At 43.3% G+C, this 24,266-nt stretch overlaps 1 protein-coding gene across 7 annotated transcripts in view; it reads left to right on the top strand.

Moving 5' to 3' along the window:
- slit2 (slit homolog 2 (Drosophila)) overlaps positions 1-24,266 on the top strand; it is a 91,815-nt gene that overhangs the window by 44,323 nt on the left and 23,226 nt on the right. For all 7 annotated transcript variants that reach the window (XM_086119873.1, XM_086119868.1, XM_086119872.1 and 4 more), the window contains exons 5-11: positions 12,980-13,051; positions 13,803-13,874; positions 15,105-15,176; positions 15,397-15,560; positions 16,422-16,557; positions 19,944-20,015; positions 20,135-20,206. In XM_086119873.1, the coding sequence (XP_085975999.1) occupies positions 12,980-13,051; positions 13,803-13,874; positions 15,105-15,176; positions 15,397-15,560; positions 16,422-16,557; positions 19,944-20,015; positions 20,135-20,206 (660 nt within the window). The remainder of the gene's footprint in view (positions 1-12,979; positions 13,052-13,802; positions 13,875-15,104; positions 15,177-15,396; positions 15,561-16,421; positions 16,558-19,943; positions 20,016-20,134; positions 20,207-24,266) is intronic.

The raw sequence follows: 24,266 nt of genomic DNA, 5'->3' as shown, positions 1-24,266 counted from the left end.
TGAGACGAATAAAGGTTTTCTTATTATTATTATTAAAATTTTAAAAGGAAGGAAATATCAAAAAAATATCTGTGGTAAAATCAGGAGAAAGGCCGGAGGAACAAAAGCAAATACATTTGAAATACAGGGAGAACCGAGAAAGGAAGTGTGACCAAATGTGTGTGTGTGGGGGGGGGGGGGGGGGTGATTGGAGTGAGAGGTCAGTGTCTGTCTTCACCAGTATTAAGCTTCAGCCTTATTACAGCTTCATTACATCAGTCCGCTTTATCCATTACACACACACACACACACACATAGTGACTATATAATACAGTACAGACTCTGCGTGCACAAACATAGACTTGTGCAGACTGGACTATGTAAAAACAGGCCCCTTGTCCATCATTTTCAGAAGGATCAGGCCTCAGAGTGAGGTATCATGTTAATCACTTTAAAAGTGTGTATTTGTGTGAGTGTGTGCCTGCGGCGGTGGGCGGGTGCTTGTGTATGTGCTTCACAGCTGTTCAATGCATTACCCACTGACATGGACACTGCTAATCTAATTTTGCTAACAGCCCTCGAAAAGCAGCCGAAAGCTTTAACTAGCGCCCCCTATGCCCCCGTCCCTGGAATGTATGCCTGTCAAAAGTCACTCGTCAAGCTCGGACGAGAGCATTTTAGCTATATTTGGAAGCGCATGTAGCCAGGTGGCTCGTGTTTCAAACCAAACAGCTTGTCTCATGTCGTGGTTGGTCAACGGAAGAGTGGCATCACTTAGCTCCGCAGCCGTCCACGTCAGATGTCTTTACTTGTCCTGTGGAAATGAGGTGCGCGGTGCGAAATGAACCTCGAACGCATGATTTATGGGTCAGGGCTGAAAGATGTTTTGAGAAAAAAAAATGGACAGAGTCCCTAAATTACATTTTTTTTCCGAATGCTTAAACTCTAATAGTGATTCATTGTAACTCTTCGTATTGATCACAAACCCACTCACTGACGTTTGCAAACGTCCGTTTTCTCATTTTGTAACAGACATCTCACTGCCTGACACTCAATTTCCAAGTGATCGACACACTCCTTGTAAAACTGTACGTATTTACGGCTATTATATACACGTAGTCCGCCGCTTTGTCACAGGGGAAAACTGTTTTCGATAATTCGTTAAGACTTTAATTGCAGTCAGCCTAAGCACTAGGAATAAGCCACAGGTAAGCTGTCGACGTGGAGTACAAATGGAGTGAACAGGAAGGGTGACAAGACTGAGAATTGGACCGGGCCAAGGTAGAAGACGCGGAGGTGAAGAAACAGGAGGGAGAGGAGGAGAAGAACAAGAAGGGGAAGATGGAAGGAGAGCAAGAAACAGAAGTACTGATGACATCAGAATTACAATAGTGGATCATGTCAGCAACCTTGGAATGACCTCTGAGGGATGACAGACAGCATATAGACTGACTTTTTTGCCCCTCTCCATTTCTCTCTGAAATTACTTTTTTGTTTATTTGGTTTTGGTGACTGCCATTTTCGCGATCCTCGACAGTTAGTCAGCTTGTGTGCACAACGAACCCCGCTCTACTTTCTGCGCCAACAATGTGCGCGCATCCTCATTGGGGGTACCAGCAGAGGGAACAGATTTAAGGCTTGACCATTGATTGAAGATTCAGTTTGCAGTTGAGTTGCAGTTTGCAAAATGTGATGAGCCAGTCAGCTGATGAGAGGAGTGACATGATTGATTTCCGATTGAATAACACACAGGTTTTCCTTTCCTGGGCTTTCCAAATGTGAGATAAATGTTCCTGTATGCATGAAAAAAGACACTCAACTTTACAGGGGACAATTGACTTCTATTGGATCACAGCAGCAAACAAACAACTTAACAAAACCCTTCAATATAAATTTTATTCAAGGGGTGAGTCCAAACTCAACAAACTTCTGAGGACGCTGCTATCTATCGGCTAAAAAATGGAAATGTCAGAGACAAACAGCTCTTCTTGGATCACTTTAAATTGTCTCGGTGTGTATAAAGTTACGTTAGTAAAGACAAGCGAGCATAAAACAATTTGGGGTGGGTGGGTGTCATGGGTGGAGGTATTCTAACATCCCAAACAGAATTGTTGAATGTAAAGTGCCTGTGTGTGTGTGTGTGTGTGTGTGTGTATGTGTGCGTGTGTGTGTGTGTGTGTGTGTGCGTGTGTGTATGTTTGCCTCCATGTTGCATTCCTGTGAGCAGCAGGTTGGAAAGATGGGCCGTGAAGGCAAACAGTCTCCTGGGCACCAGCCAGACGACATACAGATGGGCACACACACACACACACACACACACACACACATACACACATACACACACACACACACACACACACACACACACACACAGTATTTTTGTTCAGTTCATCAGAAGCTATGTTATGCTAAAATGTAGTGCAAACAGAAAAAGCCCCAACAACCAACCATGATTATGTACATGTTGTCCAGCTCAAGCATCGGCCTTTTAAATTCACCCCCTAGGTTTTTTTTTTTTGGTTTTTTTTGGTGGTCCCTTTGTCTGCCTCCCATAATCTCCACATATTGCATTTGTTTTGACACGGCCCAATAAACACAAATTGTTCTCAGGCGTTGGCCTCTGCCAGTAAGTGCCGCCTTCAAGTGCCAGGGCTGCGGTGCGGGCCCTCGGACAGATGGTGCGGGACAGCTGGGCCGGGGTGACGAGTGTGTGCGACCCGAGCTTTTGCGGTGCTGAAAGAAAGAAAGACAACATTGACAGAGAGAAAGTATTTGAAGAGGAATATTTCAGCTGGTCGGTGATTGCCAGGAGCTGGCAAACAGAGGCGAGGTGGCGGGTCAGGGGTCTGTTGGGACATCTTGAATAGATTTGGAGCTAGAGAAAGACAAAGAGGAGGAGTCGTGATAAAATGGAGCACAAACGAGATGCTTTCTGACAGTTGGTTCCTTTTTTCTCAATCGCACTTCGATTTCCAATGGCCACAAATATTCCATGTTTTTGTCTGCTTCTCTGGCCTCGCCCCCTCCTCCCGCACAAAGGCATCACGCAGGTGTCGACCCACTGCCTGTAAACTCTCATGGGCCGATCATCCTCAAATAACCGAATGGCTGACTGATGGATTGCTCATTTCGCTGAACGCCCTTGAGTGGACGACTGACGAGTGCCTCATTTTTGTGCTGAGTTTAAGTGAGCGGTCTCCAGGAGGAAAGTAGGAAACGCTCTCTTGGAGCACACGTGACACACCATCCCAACGTGACTTTTGTCTGCTCCGGTGCTGAAACCTCAATGACCACCCCTCATTATGTCTTCAAATGCGCCCCACCCTGCACATTTTTTCCAGCCGAGTGGACATTTGCATGCAGAGGCACGGCCTGCGAACTGGACAGAACACCTAAAACATGGAGGATAATACATGAGGAAAAGATGCGTCTTTATCAGAGCCATCTTTCCAGCCGGGCTGATGGGAACACGTGCTTCGAATAAACAGGCAGGAAGGCCAAAAACCCACTCTTCAATTTTATTCCTGCAAAATACAACCCAAGCCAAATGTGAAAAGTAATATTTTTTGAAGAAATAAATTCCAAAAGAAAGAAATAACAAAAATGCCTTCATTTTCTGACTTTGACCAGTACAGGGCGTAATCCGCTTCATGCCCAAAGCCAACGACATTGCAATTCACAGTGCGTGTGTGTCTTGTGTGTGTGTGTGTGTGTGTGTGTGTGTGTGTGTGTGTGTGTGTGTGTGTGTGTGTGTGTGTGTGTGTGCGTGTGTGTGTGTCCATCCATTATCTGAGCTGTTTATTCTCACAAGGGTCAGGGCCATGCCAATCCCAGCCATAAATATATATATATACAGTGTATATACAGTATATAACTGTAAATGTGTATCACTGGTGTATCACATCAGGGCCTCCAAAGCCTTCTATGCAGACCCAAACCCCATCAGAAGCACAGACCTACATTTACAACTTAAATGGAGCAGTAATAATTTATTTCCAGCAGTCTTTTGATTTCATTTCATAGGATTTCTCTTGGCCGTGCGGATTCCAGTCCTCTGTGGGTTAATGATTCCTTCGGTCCAATCAGATTTCAGCTTTGATGTGTTGCCATGCGCATGTTATTTCATCCAACGCCTTCAGAAGCTTGAGTGCCGGCATGGGCGACACTCACGCCATTGGAATTGCCAGTTCCGCTTTTTAGCCAATCAGATTGTAGATTGCGGTCTTTACTGTAGGTATTCTCTGCTGCCAGCGACAAGTGAGTTTCTCCGTTCTCTCCTTGGTTCAGCTACCATCGCTTCTGATTGGTTCAGCTCAATGTGCACCAAAGCTTGATTTACGATGGCGGACAATAGCGGACCATGACCAACAATTCATTTTGAAGGTGCACTTTTCAAGAAAAAAAAAAGGACTTTATGAGGCTAGTTCAACCAACACTGCTTTGCTGTGTGGCTTGTTTCACACTGGATTTTTTTTTAGGGGAGGCGTTTTCAGAGTAATGATGCATGAGTGGAATAGTTAGCTTATATAGATAAGCATTAGCATCTATGGTGAGTGCGATATATATTTTTTTAAAGCTTTTTATATTGGTAAAAATTGATTGTAGTAAGTACTATATTGGTATGTAGAAGGTTGGAATTCTTGAGGTGATGTCTTGGAAGATAAAGTTAACCGTTAAGTCCCCAAATTGTCCCTTTGGGGGTACATTACTGCAGAGTGTAGCTCCAGGCTTATAGGGTAAATATGTAAACCCCTTCCTGCATCTATTGTAATATTTTGCTGCATGTTTGAAAATAAGTTAACATTTTACTCAAGTACGAATTTGAACTAAACACACACACACACACACACACACACACACACACACACACATATGAACTGTGGTTATGCCACTAATATGCTACTTTGCGCTTCATTCCAGACAAATTCTTTTGAACCACAAAGGCTCTCTTCCAGAGCTCAGCTGTCAATCACAGAGAATACTCCAGGGAAGTAAGATATCTTATTTCATGTTTGTTAAGTGATTTGAATCAGATTTTTAAGCTATTTTCAGTCTTAAAGCTCGTTTGGAGATCACACCCAAAAGATTGTTCAGGTTTATGAATATGATTCAGCGTTACAAGATGAATGGATAGCATTAGGACGCGGCCAACCGTTTTCACTGTCCTCGTCGGCAAATTTCTGCTGCCTCAACTTTTATGTTCATGCTTTTGATCGTGTGCCTGAGCTGGAAGCTGGCTGACATTTGAAGACAAAGAGAGAATGACTGATGGATGACAGGAGAGAGAGAGAGCCATGAGTGAGTGATGGGCAGGATGCTGCATTTGTGATTGATTGATGAAACTAATCGTACAGGAAGAAAAGTAGACAGAAAAGCAAACTTTATTATATATATTTTTTCTTTGCACCGCAAGAATAGATTAAAGCCAGTTAGGCACTGGTGTTTTCTCAATATTTTTCTTTTGCGTAAGATGGGACTGGTGCAGCCAAGTATGGGAGGAGGCTGCTCTAGTTTATTGGGTCATGGAGTTTGTGACAAATCAGGTCAAAGATGCGGGTGACAAACACACGTACTCACTTACACTACCACACGAATGGTGAGCCATGCGTCTTTGTGCTGTCACAAACTATTTATCTATTCCATTTAGTATAGACCATGTAAAAAGGCAAACAGGAAAAGGATATGATGTCATGTGGCCACCAAGTGGTCTGGCACGACGTCCAGCCGTGGCTCTTTTAGCTGTGGTGCATCGCTCTGTGTCTACTCTCGATGTGTGTTTTGGACACTCGACCAGGCCGAGGCCGCAGCACATTTGATTTTAGTGCTGAGTTGTTGTTTTTTTTAAATTCACACGCACACAGACATACACACTGGCATGCTGTCATAGTCAAAAGTGTAGGTGTTAGATTTTGCGCTATCGACTCATAACGGCAGAGACAGCGGCGAGCAATGAGTGAACATGGTTATCGGAATACGATGAATATTGTCTGGCTGATGGATTGAACTCATTACACAAGGAGCAGGACATGGCTGGCTGGTGCGGGGTGGTGAGATTGGAGGAGGAGACAAAGACGGATAAAAGGAGAGCGAAGGACTGAAACATGAGGACTTGTCAGCTTTTGGGACTTTTCATTAGGCACGCCCGCACCATCCAAAGGGATCCAAAACAAGATCTTGCTGCTGGCTGCATCAACATTGAGATGGGTCATCACTACAGATGCACTCTCTTTAGTTGGGATGTTCAGTACCACTTTTTCGTTCAGACCGACACCCGTATGAGTATCTACTCTTTAATTACTCGCCAATACTAAGTACCGATACCTCTCGTCCTTTTGATAAAACTTGAGTGAACACAATGACAAAAAAGTTGTGAACCTGCCTTTCTGACGCAGAAGTTGATTTGCTGATGTGTCACACTGCCGCTTTACAAGAACTACTGCTTCCTCGATGTCAGATTTTTTTTTATTCTCAGTGGCTAGTATCGACACCCTCCACGAGTACCCGAGTACCCCCGGGATAGGTACTCTATATAGCCTCAATTGCTTCAATTTCACACAAATAATAGAATTCTGAATTATTCGACAATTGTTCATGATGGAATATGTGGGCACTGAATGTATATCCTCACTGTAAACCTCATTGCGTTTGTTCACACTCATTTTGTATTCCAGGGGCCAAAAACTCCAAGTTATCTTCTGCACAAATGTGGTTGTTTCATTTTTTTATGGCAAACTCCACAAAAAAAAAAGAGCCTCTGCTAAAATATTTGCATGGGGCATAGTTCCCATAGTTCCCACACCATAAAAATGTCATAGAAATCTTTATAGTCTCATAAATCTCGATTTATTTAAGACAGTGAGCGCCCCTACTCCCATTGACTTTTTTTAGGGGACACTTCATCAAGTATAGAGCACATACATCCATCCGTTCTCTGTATAGCTGATCCTGTTCAGGGTCACAAAGACCTTGAGCTGATCCCAGCTCACTTTGTGAGAAAGATGCACTTCACACTGGACTGCAAAGACAAAGACATGTTTCAGCGTGATGCTGATTCTGCAGGTGCCTGCAAATTGCCGAGTATGAAGTGCATGTGCTTTTGTGTGCGTGTGCGTGTGCGTGTGCGTGTGTGTGTGTGTGTGTGTGTGTGTGTGTGTGTGTGGATCCCAAGTCTAAATATCATCATCAGAAGTGAGTAGGATGACCGTGTCATATTGAATCTATAATTACTGCACATCTATCCATTTCTCAAGCGTGCAAACGACAGATGTATTCCTCACCCATCTATAATTATACGTGTAAACATTTGGGATGATGTCATGCTCGCAGACCGCTGACTAATGTGTCTCTGGGTTGAAAAGAGATGTAATGAACCTCAGACTACGCATGTTCTGGAGCACATGCTATCCAAGTATACAAGATCATCTTTTTTTTTTTTTCACCGCACACAAAATCAGCAAACTCCAGAAACTGTTTTGTAGGCTCAAAGCTCAACACAAAAGAGTCAGCCACTAATTCGAGAGATTTTCATCTATATTTTATAACGATTTTTTAACATTTTTTTTTTCTTCTAGAGTTCCTAGGAGCAATCAAGCAAGGCACACCTCTTATCAAAAGTCAGCCTGTGAGGTGTTCGAGAAGATGAATGAATGAATTAGTGGTTTCAATGTCTAATAGTGAGAAGTGCAGAGTCTCTTTGTCACCCCTATTAAGCCACAACAAATGGTCTGTTTCCAGATTAAGGGGTGAAAGTGCCACAAAACCATGTCGCAATGCAGCAAGAAAACACACACACACACACACATCTTTGCCAGTCTGGTCACCATGCTTAGGTTGTGGGACATCCCACAAGGTGTCCAGCATTGGTGCAGTCACCATGGCAACCATCATACCTGGCATTTTAAGAATTAATGTGGCGAATGAGGAATGCAGACAAAGAGATTGGGTGGGGGTGCACATTCATCATTCAACAGACAAGTCAATATTAGTTGAGAGGAGATGTGTCTACGTGTGTGTGTGTGTGTGTGTGCGTGTGTGTGCTGGTTCGACTCAAACAGAGGTTTTTAGGATCTTTAATCACCGTTTTTTTTTCCAAGATTCATCCCGTGTGGTACAGTTGTTATTTTCATGATGTCTAATTCACAGACGTGGCGATTGCCAGCAGCTCCAAACGTGTTTGCGACGATTTCTAAAATCCCTTGTTTGACTTTGCCTTCTCCTTTTCCTTTCTTGTTTCATCTCCATCCCCTCTTAATTGCTCACTCTCACGCCAGTGTCATCTTTGCAAGTCCACTTGATGATGCTTCTCCCTGAATGAGCCGCAGATCCCACACGCACGCATGTTCCACACTCTTCCAGGACATCGCATCTTGTACATGTGCCCAAACCTCTCCATCCCAACAACTTGGTCCTCTTTTTTTGTCGCACGCTTTTACTTTCTTACTCTTTGCAGCTCTGTTCTTTTCCCATTGACACATTCTTACACTTAATAGGATTAAGGTCTGCCAAAGGGATTTGAACAAGATGATTAGTATACTGCTCTGCCAACTTCGACCTGCACCCTGCCACACACTAGAATGCTGGTTTGTCCCTCATGGGAAGAATCTCGTAACCGCGAGGTCACAGACAAAAGATTTTCAGAAACTGTATAACAGTAAGCACGGGAGAATGTGTTTGCGTGCCTGTGTGTGTGAGTTGTGTCCAGTTTGAGAGAGGGAGCCGGAGGAGATGATGAGGGGTGCATGTGTGAGAATTGAGTGGCGTTCTTTCACGGCCAGGTCTCTTCGAAGACACACAGGGCGTCAAAAGCCTCTCTCACTCTCAAAAGACTCTTTAGAAAAGCAGCACTAAGCTCTTCACATGGGAGACCTGACTCTGACACACAGACACACACACACACACACACACACACATACACTCTTTGCACCACCAAAGATGAGGAAAAAAAGTGTACAAGGAAAATTAGTCATAGACATAACAGTTTTGTAATTCTGCAAAACAAGTACTGATTGGGCTCCTTTCCATATATAAAAAATACAAACTCAATTACAGTGAATGGTAAAAATGAATTTTTATTGTCAGTTATATTCCTCACCCATTTTAATAACTTTGCAAATGGACAAAAAACATGCGCACGTGATATCTTTCCTTTTTTATTCCAAAAGCTGACAATATCAAACTCTGTCCTCAATAAGACCATGGATGGGGAATATCTTGCTCCTCTGAATTTGTTGCCTTCTTCATAAATAGTCCCTGTTCCTCCTTGACACTGCTGTCCTCATTTTTTTGTTTTGTTTTTTTTACATCCTGTCGTATTCCGCAAAGGCTGTATAAATTAACCAGCCTCTCTTCATAATGATGTCAACTTTCTCGCTTTAACCATATTGTACTGAGCAGTCAGGTCAGAGACGAGTCTCGTTTTACCATTTGCAATAAGCTTTATTTCTGCTTCGAATTCTATCATCATCATCATCATCATATTTTTTTTCTGTTTGTCATCCATTTTTTTAAAGGTTAAGACTGACCCAATGCAGTGTAGTTGTGTGAATTTCGAAGGGGTGGAGAAAGTGTGTGGCAGTATGTTTTGTCAGCATCTTGTGTGTGCACTTCCACTTTCAGAGGGGGTTCCTCGCTTGGCAGCATGATACAGTTCCTGTGTGGCTTTCATACCTCCGGCTTGATCAAACAAAAAGCCAGACACACACACACACACACACTGGGCACAGTTGGAGCCGCTTTTAATGAAGGTAACCTCCCACTTTAGGTACACGGAGATTGGGAGGGGGCGGGGGGTCAGAGTTGAAGGGTTAAACCTCAGGGAAGTTTTAAAAAAAAACAGGCCAAATTAGGAAGAGGAAGAGTGGGGTGAAAGAAAGGAGAATGTGGAGGCGGGAGAGTTAAAAGTAAGGGAAAGTGCAAGAGAGGGAACGTGTGCTTTTGACATTCGCCCAACATGTTTTCAAAGAAGATTGAAATTGAAATTGAATGGAGATGCCTTGGAGGCAAACTGTGGAGGGAAATCCACCCATAAGACCCTAAGAAGTCAATTTCCTAACTGGAATAAAACCGAGTTGATTCCCCCAGAATGCTGACAAGGCTTTAAAACCGCACATTTACTCCCAATGTCAGTCAAATGAATTTGCCCCTACTACTGCACGCCTGTCAGTGTAAGTGCGTTTGTGTCTGTGCACATGCATGCGTCTGAGTGTGTGTATGTTACTTTTCCGGTGGGGGGGAAAAAATATATATCTTCATTTCCAATCATCTCATCGTAAAATGTAAATTTGAGACGCACAAAAATCAATGTTTTATCTTCTTACTCTTTGTTATGCAGCGTACTTGTAGACCACTCCTACATTGCAACTCATCAGGTCAGCCTGATTACATGTCGGAGATTGTAATCAGGCTGGAACTTGACCTCATTCCGACGGAAATATTTGCCTGTCCCTCAATCTCACTATGTAACGCAAATTGAGAGTGAGAGACGCTACATGTTCATGAAAACACAAGTGCGTCCGGCGACACCACAGATGATAGTGAGGCTTGTCCGCACCTCGAAACAGACATCCGCGCTTCAACAGGCACTTCAGACACATTGGATTTCTTCATCAAACTGAATACACACAGTAGCTTGCAGAGAGCAGACTGTTTATTTGGTTTTAGAGGAGCAGTGGTTAAAAGAGCGTGGCTGCTTTCAAAGCCCCTCTGGTCCTGGAAAAACAGTGTCAGGATACACTCTGTTTGATTCAGACCGGCCACTCTCTACACTTGTGCGTATGTCCACGAGCAAGGAGGTTGTGTGTTTTGTATTGTGTGGGCATGTGTGTGCACGTGTGTGTGTGTGTGTGCGCGCGCATGCGTGAGTGCGTGCGCGTTTGCGTGTAATCCAACATCTTTTCTTTCGAAGTCAACTCAAGGCCCGTATTGTGGATCGTCAAATGGGCAAAACTTCGAAATGTATATTAGGCTGCATGTATTGACAAGAGTTAAAGAAAGAAATTACTGTATTTTCCGCACTATAAGGCGCACCTAAAAGCATTCCATTTTCTCACAAGCCGACGGTGCGCCTTATAATCCGATGCGCCTTATATCAGTATTTGGATTTCTTGGGCGTAGCATTTTAAATGTTCTGCTTTGTTACAGCTGCAGCGGTTGTGAGCGCTCTATATTAAAAAAAAGCTGTATTGTATTGTATTGTATTGTATTGTATTCCCTTTAGCCTAGCTCTATCTAGTGGATGCATAATGCAACTGCAGCCACTATTGTAGCTTCTATTCTACGCACCTTATATGTTCCTGTTCCAAACATAGCTCATCAGTGATGGGACATCGTTATTTCCTAGGGATGTTGTAAAAGTGATCATTTGAAAGCATAAACACTCATTATCTGTTTCTTACTTTGTTAAATCATTGATGATCAGTCATGTGACAAATCATTAACATGATCGGTGTTGGAATGTTCCTTTCTTTTCTTGTAGCTTGTTTCATACGCCAAAGTTTTCTTGAAGTGATGGTTTTCTTAAATTACGTCCTTGCTCCCATGCTGTCTCGTATGTCAATCAACACCCCAAAAAGTCTGTGGTGTTTTTCAGTTCGTGCTTTTGAGTTTAAGTGGACCCACGTGACCTTTCGAGACTTCTGAATCCTACTTTATGTTCGTAACATTTCTCTTCATGATTCATATTTATTAGAGTTCATGCAGCTGTGGCAGTAGCAGCAGGTGCATGAGGTGGAAAATACCTGAGTGCCTAATTGTAAGATTGCAGACTCAGGAATGTAAGGAATGTCACTGGGCATTCGCCGTTCGCCGATTAGCGCGCCAGAGGTCATGGAGCAGCAGTCGGGGTCAAGAGCCGGAGGTGGTGGTGGGTGGGGGTCAGTGGTGAAAGGTCAAATAGTCTGTCTGGAACGTGGCTTGGATTAGCCCGACGGCTGACGACTCAAACACACGGAGAAAGAACTGCTTCTCCAGCCTTTTTCCATTGAGCATCCAGTTTCTGTCCTCTTGTGAAGAAATGCCGCTGTAATATCTTCCTTACGTCTCCAAGCAGCTGCATCCGTTCTAAGCTATACAATCTCATTGACTTGCCTTTATTTATACCCGCACACCCCTGTGCCTATGATGATATGATTAACACCTCATTTGTTGACTATTGTAGCGCACACTCATAGGCACCGATGGTGGTTGTGTGTGTGTTTGTGTGTCTGTGCGTGCGTATGAATTAAAACAAAGTAGCCACAACATAAGTTACACTTGCACAATCGATTGTTGCAATTCACAATCAGTGAGTGCGGTGAGAGGTCGCTACACAATTTAACTTCAATGATGAAGGGGGTTCAAATGTATCTTTCTTCATCTAACTATGCCATCGATGTATAGTGACAGGCAGAACAATTATATGCTACTCCAAGACAATCAACCTGTGCACTGCATGCACTTTTAGTCAATTTTTATTGTTGAATCCTGTGTTGTTGAGATTTTCTTTCTCATGTAAAATATGCACCTTGGCTCTTTAAAGGTTGGGAAACACTGAGATTGGTCGCAGAACTGCACTGCATCATGCTCAAAAGTTGACTTTTTTCTGGGATTGTAACCATTTTTATCAAAAGTTGTGGCTTAAAGTGGCTGAAACGATAACTCCCTCAAATGTACACCGTCATTCTCACATCAGTCTGAGGGCAGCGCAGTCAGCTTTCCGCCAATCTGAAGTCACTAGTGCCCCCTAAAGGCTGTCTGAACATTTCCTACTGTTTACCTGATGTTGGATTTTCCACAGCCAAATAACATTTGTCTGCCTGCACAAATGCAGATACTGTACTGAACTTAGACCCCCTGCCGTGTTGTTGGGAAGGAGTGCTTTGTATGTCCTGCAGCTTTCCAGCTGCATTTGCCAGAGGTCCTGCTATAAACAAGTGTCTCTGAGATGGCTCGGCTTTAATAACCCTCTGCCCTCTGTCTTGTCTCTTTCTCTCCATCTCTCTGCCTGCCCTTTCACTCTGTCCAGTGATCTCAGCGAGAACCAGATTCAAGGGGTTCCCAGGAAAGCCTTCAGGGGAGCTGTGGAAATAAAGAATCTGTAAGTTGGCGCCACTTTCGAGACTCATTGTGTATGAGTGTGTGTGTACGTACGTGTTTGGGTGTGTATTTGTGTGTGTGTGTGTGTGTGTGTGTGTGTGTGTGTGTGTATGTGGGTATGTGTGCGTGTGAGTGTGTGTGTGTCTTGCCCCCATGTTTACTAATGTGTCTGTGCATCAATATTTAATTGCCTTAAATGTCATGTGCCTCCTGCTTGCTGTATTGACTGAACATTAATACCCCTGTGGATATGTGTGTGCGTGTGTGTGTGTGTGTGTGTGTACGTGTGCATGCATGCACTGTGGACTTAACTGGCATTTGTTCAATCTGTTTTGCCTCAATCAGAGTTTTGATGATTAAAGATAATTGTTAGTGATTGTGGAAGGTAAAGTAATTTGCACAGCGGTCTTTTTGTAAATATGTATTGTTCAACATCAGATAATTTGGTTGAAATATTGTGCAATTATAATAAATGGACAAGAAATTGTCTGCGTGTATGCAAAGAGAGAGAGAGACAGGGAGAGAGAGAGAGTGTGAGAGGAAAAGGGTAATGCATATAAATGAAGCCTCATATAGAAGAAGAAGGAGCGCATAGAACAGGAGGAAACGAGCACTAAGGTCTGCAAAGAACAAAGAGCTCTCGAGACAAAAGGCACTTGGTTTGACTTTCACCTGCACATAGTCTTCTCTGCAGGGCATATTAGCATTTTAGAAAACACAACTTGTCTTTTTTTGTGTGCGCATCTGTGCAGCCAGCTGGACTACAACCACATCAGCTGCATCGAAGACGGAGCCTTCAGAGCGTTGCGCGACCTGGAAGTACTGTGAGTCACAGTTTATGTAGGATGCTGTAGGTGCACACAACAGAACCTGCAGTTGAATTCATGCATGTAGTATATCCCGTTTGACATCTATTGTCAATACATTTAGAGTTGACAGGCAAATTATCATACGCGTATGTATTTTTAGTTTTGATAGTAATAACTGAAGTTGGAAGCTAGCAGATGTGTCCCGAAACGTAGTTTTGATGCCGATATTAAAAAAAAAACTTCACTTTTTTTTTGGTTGTACATCAGGTTTTTGACATATTTTTATTTTTGGTTCTTAAGTTTGACCTATAAAAGCCTGTGCAATCCGGATTTTATCAGGTGTTGGAATTTATAGCCATGGCGTTTCCAAAAAGGAAAAAAACCAAACAAAACACCTGTTTGGCCAGTGTAATGTTCCTGGAGGCAAATACTGTGCTTGATTTGGTCGACGTCTAGATAATCTTAGAATCGTGGAAACTGAGACCAAACTAAATACGATAATGAAGCGATGTCAAATTGTAAAAGCCTTTCAAATGTGGATGTCCTGTCTTGAATCGTTGACAAATGCACCCTTATGCACAAGCAGATGAGACACATTCGGCGAGCTGTGACCAATGATAGGCATACTATCCTACTATCAATTTAAAACATATTATTGTGGTTTCATTGCGATGTGTCTCGAAATAACACACGGAATCAAGTCATGTGAGAGTTAATTGCGATTTTAAAAACAGAAAAAGTCATTAGTCTGTTGTCATATTGAATGTTGACAACACAGCTCATGATTTGAGCTCTGTGCGTTCTCAAAGTGTCTTGAATTTTGACACGAGCCGGCAAAAGTCAAATTCTTCAAATCTGTTGAATTGAAAGATTGAATGGGATTTTTTTTTTTTAAAGCGGTGGTGTTTTTAGCGGATGTAATGATCAAACTTGTCAACCGAATGTACTAATCGTCGCATTCGTTGTGCTTTGGATATTGGCTTGCATGAGTTCTGCTGATTGTTTTTTTTTTTTTTTTTTAAACGTCTGCCTGAAATCATGCGTGTGTCGGAAGGGCAGAATGTCGGATATAACTCTTATTATGGATGTCATTAGACTGTGCGCCGTTATATTGTGGATACGAGGCAGGCGTCGGTGATGTCAGAAGGTGTTTGCCTAGGCTGACCACCAATCAGCGCAACGAGGCGGAATTTTATGACGCTGAAAAGGAAGTGGAAGGAGAGTGACGTTGTGCTCTCTCCTCAGCACCCTCAACAATAACAACATCAGCCGACTGTCAGTGGCCAGTTTCAACCACATGCCCAAGCTGAGGACCTTGTAAGTTGCACCACAGAGTACACAACAGCAGCCCCAGTGCTCATCTTACCCGGCTTGTTTGTACAATTGATTGCTTCATCTCATTTCTCCCCCATCGTGTACTTGCCTTTGCCTTTGCTGCACATCCTCAAATCTATTGTTTCTCTCTTCTCACCAATCACCCCCCACCCCACCTCGACACTTTTCTGCCCGTCCTCCCCGCCCCACCTCATACCCCCAGTCGCCTGCACTCCAACAACCTGCAGTGTGACTGCCACGTGGCCTGGCTGTCAGAGTGGCTGCGGCAGCGCCCCCGTTTGGGACTTTACACGCAGTGCATGGCCCCACCGCATTTGAGGGGACACAATGTTGCAGAAGTGCAGAAGAAAGAGTTTGTCTGCTCAGGTGAGTTGGATTATTCGCAATACAGGGTTGACTCGGATGTTTCGGGTTGCTCACCTGCACGAAGGCACAAGTATTTGCTGTTGCTCAGTCCAATTCTTGGAAGGGGGAGTTGCTGGAGCCTAACCCAGCTGACTTTGGGCGAAAAGTGGGCTACACCCTGGCCACATGTCGACCACACTGCTGCCTGTTTCATTTTATTTAAAAAAAAAAAAGTTTTGAATCTCTGAGTAGCACAGTGAAGGATTGGTTCCCGAATCGTCTTCCCCCTAATTTAGCTTAACATTAGACTAAATTATCCATAGGTGTGAATGTGAGTGTAAATCATTGTTTTTGTTTCGATACCCTGGGATCAACTGGCAACCAGTTCAGGTTTCACCCTGCCTCTCACACAAAGTCAATTGGGAAAGGCTCAAGCTCACCCACACCCCTAATGAAGACAAATGCGACAGAAAATGGATGGTTGGACACACTGTAATAATATATTGATCCTTTATATGCTGCACAGTCGACAGAAAGAAACAAAGTCAAATGTCCGTCCGGAGTGCAGATTATGTGATGGCTGTATTGACTCTTCCATGGTCTGCACAAAAATGTTTGCTTTTTCTTATTGTCTCTTCCTTACTGTCTGTCCTTTTCAAGATGCGGATGAAGGCAAGTATTCAAGTTCCCATCGTATACCTTGGTTTCAACCACACACATTGCACTCGTGATTGGACCAAACATAATTCATACAGAATACAGGCATCTCTCCTTCACGTTCTGTTGTTTGGCTCTTTCATTCTCTTCTTTTTGGTTGAATTCCCATGATGGGGATTTATTGACAGGAGGAAAGCATAATGTTGAACATGTGTCTCTGTTTAGGTTACCAGTCGTCGTCTTCGTCCTGCAGTGTGTTACAGTGTCCCGAGTCGTGCACCTGCAGCAACAACATTGTGGACTGCAGAGGGAAGAGTCTGACAGAAATACCCACCAACCTCCCTGAAACCATTACTGAGATGTAAGACTCGCACGCAGACACACTTCACTGCACATGAGACTCACGGGCTACTCTCAAATAACGTTCAACACATACTCAGCAATGGGGATAATTCTCTGCTCCTTCGCTACGTGCCGCTCTATACCAAAATGTGTCATCTGCGGTACACAGTTTTCGCTCACAGCTTGTCTCTCACTGCAGTGGAATAAAACCACACAGCTGTGAAATGAGAAATCCCGGTCATGCAGCTCTTCTCTGATTAAAGACGGTAATGACGGCCTGAGCGAGAAAGAATTAAAAGCTCAATCTGAAGGACGAGGCAGATCATATCTTTATCTGAAAGCACGGCGGCTAGATTTAAAGTGGCAGAACCTGACTCGTGACTTGAGAAACCACTGGGGAGACTGACTGAGCTGTGAGCGGAAATCTCCTCGCCCGTATGAAATATGTGGAAGCTTAGTTCATGGGAACTCATTCTGAAGAAATGAATTTGGTGTTTTAAGATGTTTATGCGAATGGCAACGAGCAGACTCGGAATTGAAGAGGAGAATGAATGAGCTGTGTGACATACATTGCCACGTTACTCGATTCACTGTCGAGCCTCACCACTGACGCTACAAACTCACGGGGGATAAGTCGACAGAATAGTTGCATTGTCCAAGTTCTGAGAATTTCTCCAGAACGCTAGCCTCAAATTTCAGTGTTTTCCATTTTTTTACCCATAAGAATAATTGAACGGGAAATAATCAGTTCCAGTGCATCATCCAACCTGGATGAACGTGCAGCTTAAAGCAAAGGTCACCGGGGTCATGAGTGGCCCGCAGATGTGTTCGAAAAAGAACTCAGCAGTGATGGGACATTGTGACTTTCTAGGAATATTGTCAATGTGACTATTTGCAAAATGCAAACTAATGCGTATTGATATTCATCTGTTTCCTAAAAGGAAAACCAAATATCATTAATTGATAACATAATTTCATCAAAGGTAATAAGAGTTTGTAACCATCCATCATCCATTTTCCGATCCGCTTTATCCTCACAAGGGTCGGAGGGCATGCTGGAGCCTATTCCAGCTGTCTTCGGCCAATAGGCAGGGGACACCCTGAACCAGTTGGCAAGCAATCGCAGGACACACAGAGACGAACAAGCGACCGCGCTCACACTCACACCTAGGGACATTTTAGAGTGTTCCATCAGCCTGCCATGCATGTTTTTGGAATGTGGGAGGAAACCAGACTACCCAGAGAAAACCTACGCAGGCACAGGAGAACATCGGGATCGAACCCACGACCTCTGCACTGTGAGGTTGACGCGCTGATCACCCAACTATTGGGCCGCCCTTGTGTTTATAACCTTAACTTCAAAAATATAAACATTCATATTGAAGTGTTTCTACACGAGTGAAAAACATAAAACACATACTCCCATCTGATTGGAAACATTGTGAAGTGATGTGTGTAAGAAGGTTCCAGGACTGGCATCACAAAAGATAGATTTGAAATCCACATTATAAGCTAAGAGTTTTCCCCCTTCATAGTATATTCACCACCCCCGTGCAGTCTCACGCACTTCCCCAGCCCTCCCTGCCACGTCTTCATTCACTCCAGGCAGCAGGGGGGTGCAAAGCGGCGTTGCTGGAAACATGCAGGAAACATGTCTAATACCAAACACCAACGGCAATTCTCTGCTCACCCAGGAACTATCTGATGCTCAGGGCATTGTGAGCAGCCACTTTGTCCTGCCTTCACACTCGCCTCTTCCGATGCAAAGAACCAAGCAAAAGCCACGGGATCTCTTTGTAGACCATCTGGCCCCCGTGGCTCTTCATAGCAAGGCCGGTCTCATTGGTCTCATCATACTCACTCTGCTCATTGCTTGAATACCTGACACAGAGGATGTGTGTCGTATTTAACGGGATGTCGAAAAAAAAATTCCTCGGCTGCAGACAGCTGAGGTCACGGTTATATACTCCATTGCCATTATATTCCAGGGGAACAGTTTGGATTTGAAACATTTTTTCTGCCACCAGTCATGGAACTTTCTTGACACTCTTCATGACTTTATACTGTACAGCATGAATACGATTTTGCTCACTTCACAGAAACGGGTGATGTTTACTGTTTGTTCTTCTCTATTCTTCTCTCAACACCCCTTGTGGAATCTGCTGCTTCTCTTGGAATAAGTGTTGCCCAAAAGAGCCAAAATTTAAAGAGTCAATCCTTTGACGCTAGTTAAACGGAGGATTTGCATGGCTGATCCTGATTTCAGTTCAAACTCTAACGTTTAATACAACGAGATACGTTTGCTGAAAAAGATGTCCGTGCTTTCGTTTGTTCAACCTCTGCGGCATTCACTGTGAGAGATGTCACTCAATATATTTTCAGTGACTGAATGATAATTTTTTTATTGGCATTGGCCTGTCTCACTCTTGCCCGTAAAATGTGTCACCGCAATTACATTGACGTCTTATAAATACTTTGAATTCATTGTGGGGATTTAGGCTCAAAGATTAGGTCTGACTCAACGAGGCCCAAAAGGTGACCCATCTGTGACTTCTGTGGGAATTAGAAAATACTTGAATGGGACTCAGTTCAACTGATTTTATGTCACTGCTGTGCTAAAAACGTGATTAGGCAAATAACCCTCTTTTGTGGATAGGCGTGAAACACCAAAGTCTATTTTGGCACATGGTGTGGTCTCAGACACGTCTCCAGTGATTTGTTAAAACAGGTCTTGTACTGGTACAGAGTTATTGTTGTAACACAATACAAAATAAAAGAATGCAGACTTCAGTTTATGACAGGCAACCACTAATATTCCAGTGTTGCATGCACACATTTGGCATCTTAAAACACACCACTGGCGTTTTGGAGCCATCGTTTTACCACTAATAGTCGGGTGGTCAAAATTCATGACGATGGATCTTAATAGCGATGATCTATGTGCAGAAATGATGAAAATAGGAGATGATTCCTTGCCTTTGTGGGATGAACTCTTGTTTCCTGGCTCCGCCGCCAAATCCGATCAAAATCATTCAAATCCGCTCCACAAAACATTTTCTTCCAATGAAAATAAAACTGACATGGTGGACGCACAACAGCGCCGTGAATGCACAGCAATGCGATGCAGTGTAAATGTAAAACAAACTCGCTGGCAGGCAATATTTCACAGTCCAGTAGTTGGCTTGCAAATGGTAGCTCTCATCACAGTGATGCGAAATTTTGTAAATGCTCTGTCACTGGAGCCCCTCCCTAAACTTTGGCAGCCATCATCAAAGGGACTTAGAGTATCACAAATTATTTGTGCAATGCCGGCGGCCTCCAAAGCACCCTCCGTAATTAAGAATAGCGAAACAATTTTCATGTCAAATGATCATCCATCAATGGTCTGTGTATGTTTGGTTCCAGACGATTGGAGCAGAACGCCATCAAGGTGATCCCAACCGGGGCCTTTTCTTCTTATAAGAAACTGCGAAGAATGTGAGTAGAAGGGGAGATGCTATAATGATACTGACCTGTATTACAGTCATATATACACTGCTCTCCAATTCATTTTTTTTTTAATTGCAATTTTTTTTTCACTATTGTGCTTTCTACAGCGACCTGAGTAACAATCAGATTTCGGAGTTGGCTCCCGATGCTTTCCAAGGTCTGCGATCCCTCAACTCTCTGTAAGTACTCACCATGTCGCCCTTTATTAAGCAAATGACGTGCATGTGTTTCAGCCAATCCAGCAGCATCGCTCACAAACATGCACTAATAAATAGCGGAGCAAGTTTTGGATGACTCACAAGCAATCGGATTGAACCCAGGGACAAATGTTTACACGGCCTGTCTGATAGAGGAGAATGTGACCTGGAATTGACTTCTAAATATTTGCAGTTCAGGCGGGGAGACTTCTCCACAATGCGTCGGCGTGTCAAGTAAACGCGATCGAGGCAGATATTTGATGGCTAATCTCCATGCTCTTTTGAGGAGAACGACCTCATCGCTGGCCCAACGGTCAGGTTTGCGTGTGAAGCCGCGCAGAGGCAGGCGAGAGGGTGGGAGGCAATGCCGGGTTATTGTGTGAAGGAGTTATATTAAGATCTCGTCTCTCCAGAATCAATAATTCATAAATGCGGAATTGCTGAATGGAGGCTTCTGCCACCTCATTACACTTTCACCACCCAGCCGACGAATGGGACACCCACCTTCGTGCTGACACATCACTTACAGTACGACTCCGACATTAGGCCGCTGTACGCCTACATTGCGTGTTTTGTCGATTTAAGTGAGCCATCGATTGTGTCGGTGCTGCGCTGTTTCCCTGCCTCAGGTTTCCCAGGGGTTGCCACTCAGCACAATGAAATAAAAGACAATTGGAAACACATGTCTGTACACACGCAGCATCACGATAACCGCATTTGTGCGCTAAGGTATTTTGTTGAGCAAGGAGTTTGTGTTCTTGACCTGTGTGTGAAGTAAGCGTAAAGAGTCTTTTTTTTTTTTTCGATGACAGCGTACATTCCTCACGGCGTGATGGCCGGCAGATTTATAGAGGCTTTTGTTTCACCACTCAATATACTTTATGTCTTAAATATGTTGACGTGAATGGAGGGGTTGGCATGTTGTCAGAGCTTAAAATCCTGGAAATGGAAAAAAGGGTTCTTTATCAAGGGTTTTGTTTTGCCATGTGTTCTTGCCTGCGTGTTTTGGGTTGTGGTACCGTACTGTGAAGGGATCTTAACAAAAGGGGAGTTTGCACTTCTCAAACTGCGAGTAAGATTTGAATGTAGTCTCAATTCGCTGCTTGAGTCTCTGAACAAAGCTACCCCACTCACAAGAAACATGCTTTGTGCGAACGTCCACGTGAACAAGCCAACCTTAGCGACAGCTGCTACATCGCTAGCATGACTTACTCATGATAAGAGTGCGGCAAAACACAAAGCGTTACCTGTTGACGTTGAAGTTTTTGGAATGTACACTTGATTAAAAATCGAAAAGAAGTGAGAAACTTACCTGTCGAGAAGATTCGCATTGGTACGGAATCCTTAGCACGTGGAACTCCACCTTTGAAAGGCAACTTCTACATGTAACCGAGGTGAGCTAAAGTGCTTGCCGAGTGATTCTCACTCCCTGATGCCTTGACGAGATCTTTCCATTTTTTGACTTCCATTTGAACTTATGAGGACAGTTGTGGTGTGTGTTCAAAGCCCAGCAGTAGCTGTGGCTGGGCCGCGCAGCATAGAAATGTCACAAAGACTGAAATTGGGATTGTTTTTGCTATTTTAACACCACACGCAGTCAAAACAGTTGGGAACAGCACACATGAAATCCTCAATTTTGTCGGGCTTGCTCAATCATCAACTAGAAGTGTTGACAAAATAAATGTAATGGTCTTACCTGATGTTTACGTGACAGGTTTGTGTATTTTGGCATTCACTTACCAAAATGATTGCAATATTCTCGCTCTGTTATGACATTTTTATGACATCTTTCTGTGAAGTTTAAGAGAGAGATAGAGGTGGATAGTGATGTTCATTTCTGCCAAAAGATACCTTTTAGTAAGAGATGGATGTGAGTGGAAAATATGACGGTATATAACCAAAAATATAATAAACAACAATGTCTGATATGCTACTGAGGAATGCGAGTAAGTTAATTTCCCAGAAATAAACAGAGCGCTCCGGACAAGATCATATCTCGTGTTATGATTTCTTTTGGATGTGGAAAGGCTAGCGCATACTTCTGATGTTGCGTACAGTACTATATAAGTAACGAAAGAAAAACATTTATGTGACATTTTCAAGCAATAGTTTTGTATTTTGTACGAATTTAATACCTGGCAATGGACACGGTGAGCATTTAGATCAGGGGTGGGCAAACTTTTTGGCTCGGGGGCCGCATTGACTTTTAAAATTTGACAGAAGGGCCAGGTCAGCACGAGCTATGGGACATTAAAAAAAACTGCATTTGTTGACAGTCCATATCAAACATCAACAGAACAAAAGCAGGAAAGTACGGTATTAAAATACTTTTTTTAAATGACAAAAGTGTTGTTGATGACCTATTTTAGCCTGTGCATCGCTGCAGATGGGTTGTGATCAGACCAGTAGAAGTAGAGCGATACAGAGGTACTAGGGGGTCGAAAAGATTGCCCCGCCCCCAGTGTTCTGCAACTTCAAGTCAATGCGCCACCTGGCGGTGAAATGCATGTCATTACAAGTCCAATTGAAATGAATGCAATCATTCACATCGAACCTTAATTGTGGACCAACCTTCGGCGGGCTGGACTAAAAAGACCAACGGGCCGGATTCGGCCCGCGGGCCGTAGTTTGCCCACCCTGATTTAGATGCTGATCTTGACATTGAAATCATCAAATCCCTGTCTCAATGAATTTACAAGTATGAATGGCAGACTATTTAATAACTGTCCCAATGCCTTGATCACTCATGGCACGACTGTTGCCTTTACCCTCCACCTTTATTTGTATTTATTAATGTGGTTTCACAAGCATGTATATCCTCTTATGTGGCTTCGCCAATGATATTGAAATTCATTTAAATGCGAGTCAGCACACACCCACCACCATTTAAAGTGTTTTTATTTAACCGGGAATTAAGTTCAGCTTTTCTTCTCGGCTTTTCCTCACATTTTTGCAATCACATCTTACAGCAGAAGTAATGAATGATCTGCAGACAGTTTTCACAGTACCGGAAAGCTCTCATTGTTCATAGGTATCAAATCAGTAAAAGGGTACCAAGGAATTTCCGAGGTACAGTATTAATCATACCATAAAACACAGGCAAGAAGGTCAACAGCAGGTGGAAAAAATACCGCAAAATAGTGACATTGTGGAGAACTGGACATCCCTCCAAATTGATTTAAAGATGAGAAGAAAACTGGTCAGGGAGGCCGCCAAGATACCGACAGTCACGTTGAAAAAGCTTCCAAAAATTTCTGGCAATTACCGCCTGTTTATTACACGTGACAAATACCTCCATCTTAAGTCTTAAACCTCCTTTTATAAAAGGGAAATAAAAACACTTGAAATCCCCTGAACTCGTGTGGGAAAATGTGTTATGGTCCGATGAAACCGAGGCTGAACTATTTGGGCCATAATTCATAAAAACTTTTTGGTGCAAATACAACTCTCCTGATCTCCGGAATAACACCACACTTAAGTACTGTATAGTGGTGTCATGCTTTGGGGCTGTTTTTTCTTCCATCTTAAACTCGGACCGTAGATAAGGAGGACAAGGAATTAGAACCATTTGGAAATAGCAGTCAGTATGAGTAGAAAACCTTCAGGCTTCTGCTAGGAAGCAACAACACGCGAGGAACACCCGACGGGAACATCTGGACTCGATTTGGGAGTTATCTGACAGAGGCATTTTAATTGTTGGCAGTTGTTTGCTGACTCCTATGTAACATGAGTTTCAATTTGATCGGATAATCCTGAACACAGTCACATACGCAGTTATTGTATACACATGATTTTTAATTTTTTTTTTAATCTGCAAAATGTCTTTTTTGAGACTCGACTGGTACTCGTAAGAGAGAACACACAACTCATACTCTGGCATCCCTTCACTGGCTCCCTATATATTTTTACTTCTTTTTAAGATCCTATTATTTGTTTTCAAATCTTTAAATGGCCTCGCCCCACCGTACTTCTCTGAGCTCCTCCACCCCTACGCACCTGCGCAATGTCTCAGGTCTGCGGACCAGACACTGTTAGAGGTGCC

This window comes from Hippocampus guttulatus, chromosome 9 (genome assembly GCF_054856545.1).
Source record: "Hippocampus guttulatus isolate MCC_2025c chromosome 9, RoL_Hgut_1.0, whole genome shotgun sequence".
In the NCBI taxonomy this organism is placed as follows: Eukaryota; Metazoa; Chordata; class Actinopteri; order Syngnathiformes; family Syngnathidae; genus Hippocampus; species Hippocampus guttulatus.
This window is presented reverse-complemented; position numbering and strand designations above follow the sequence as displayed.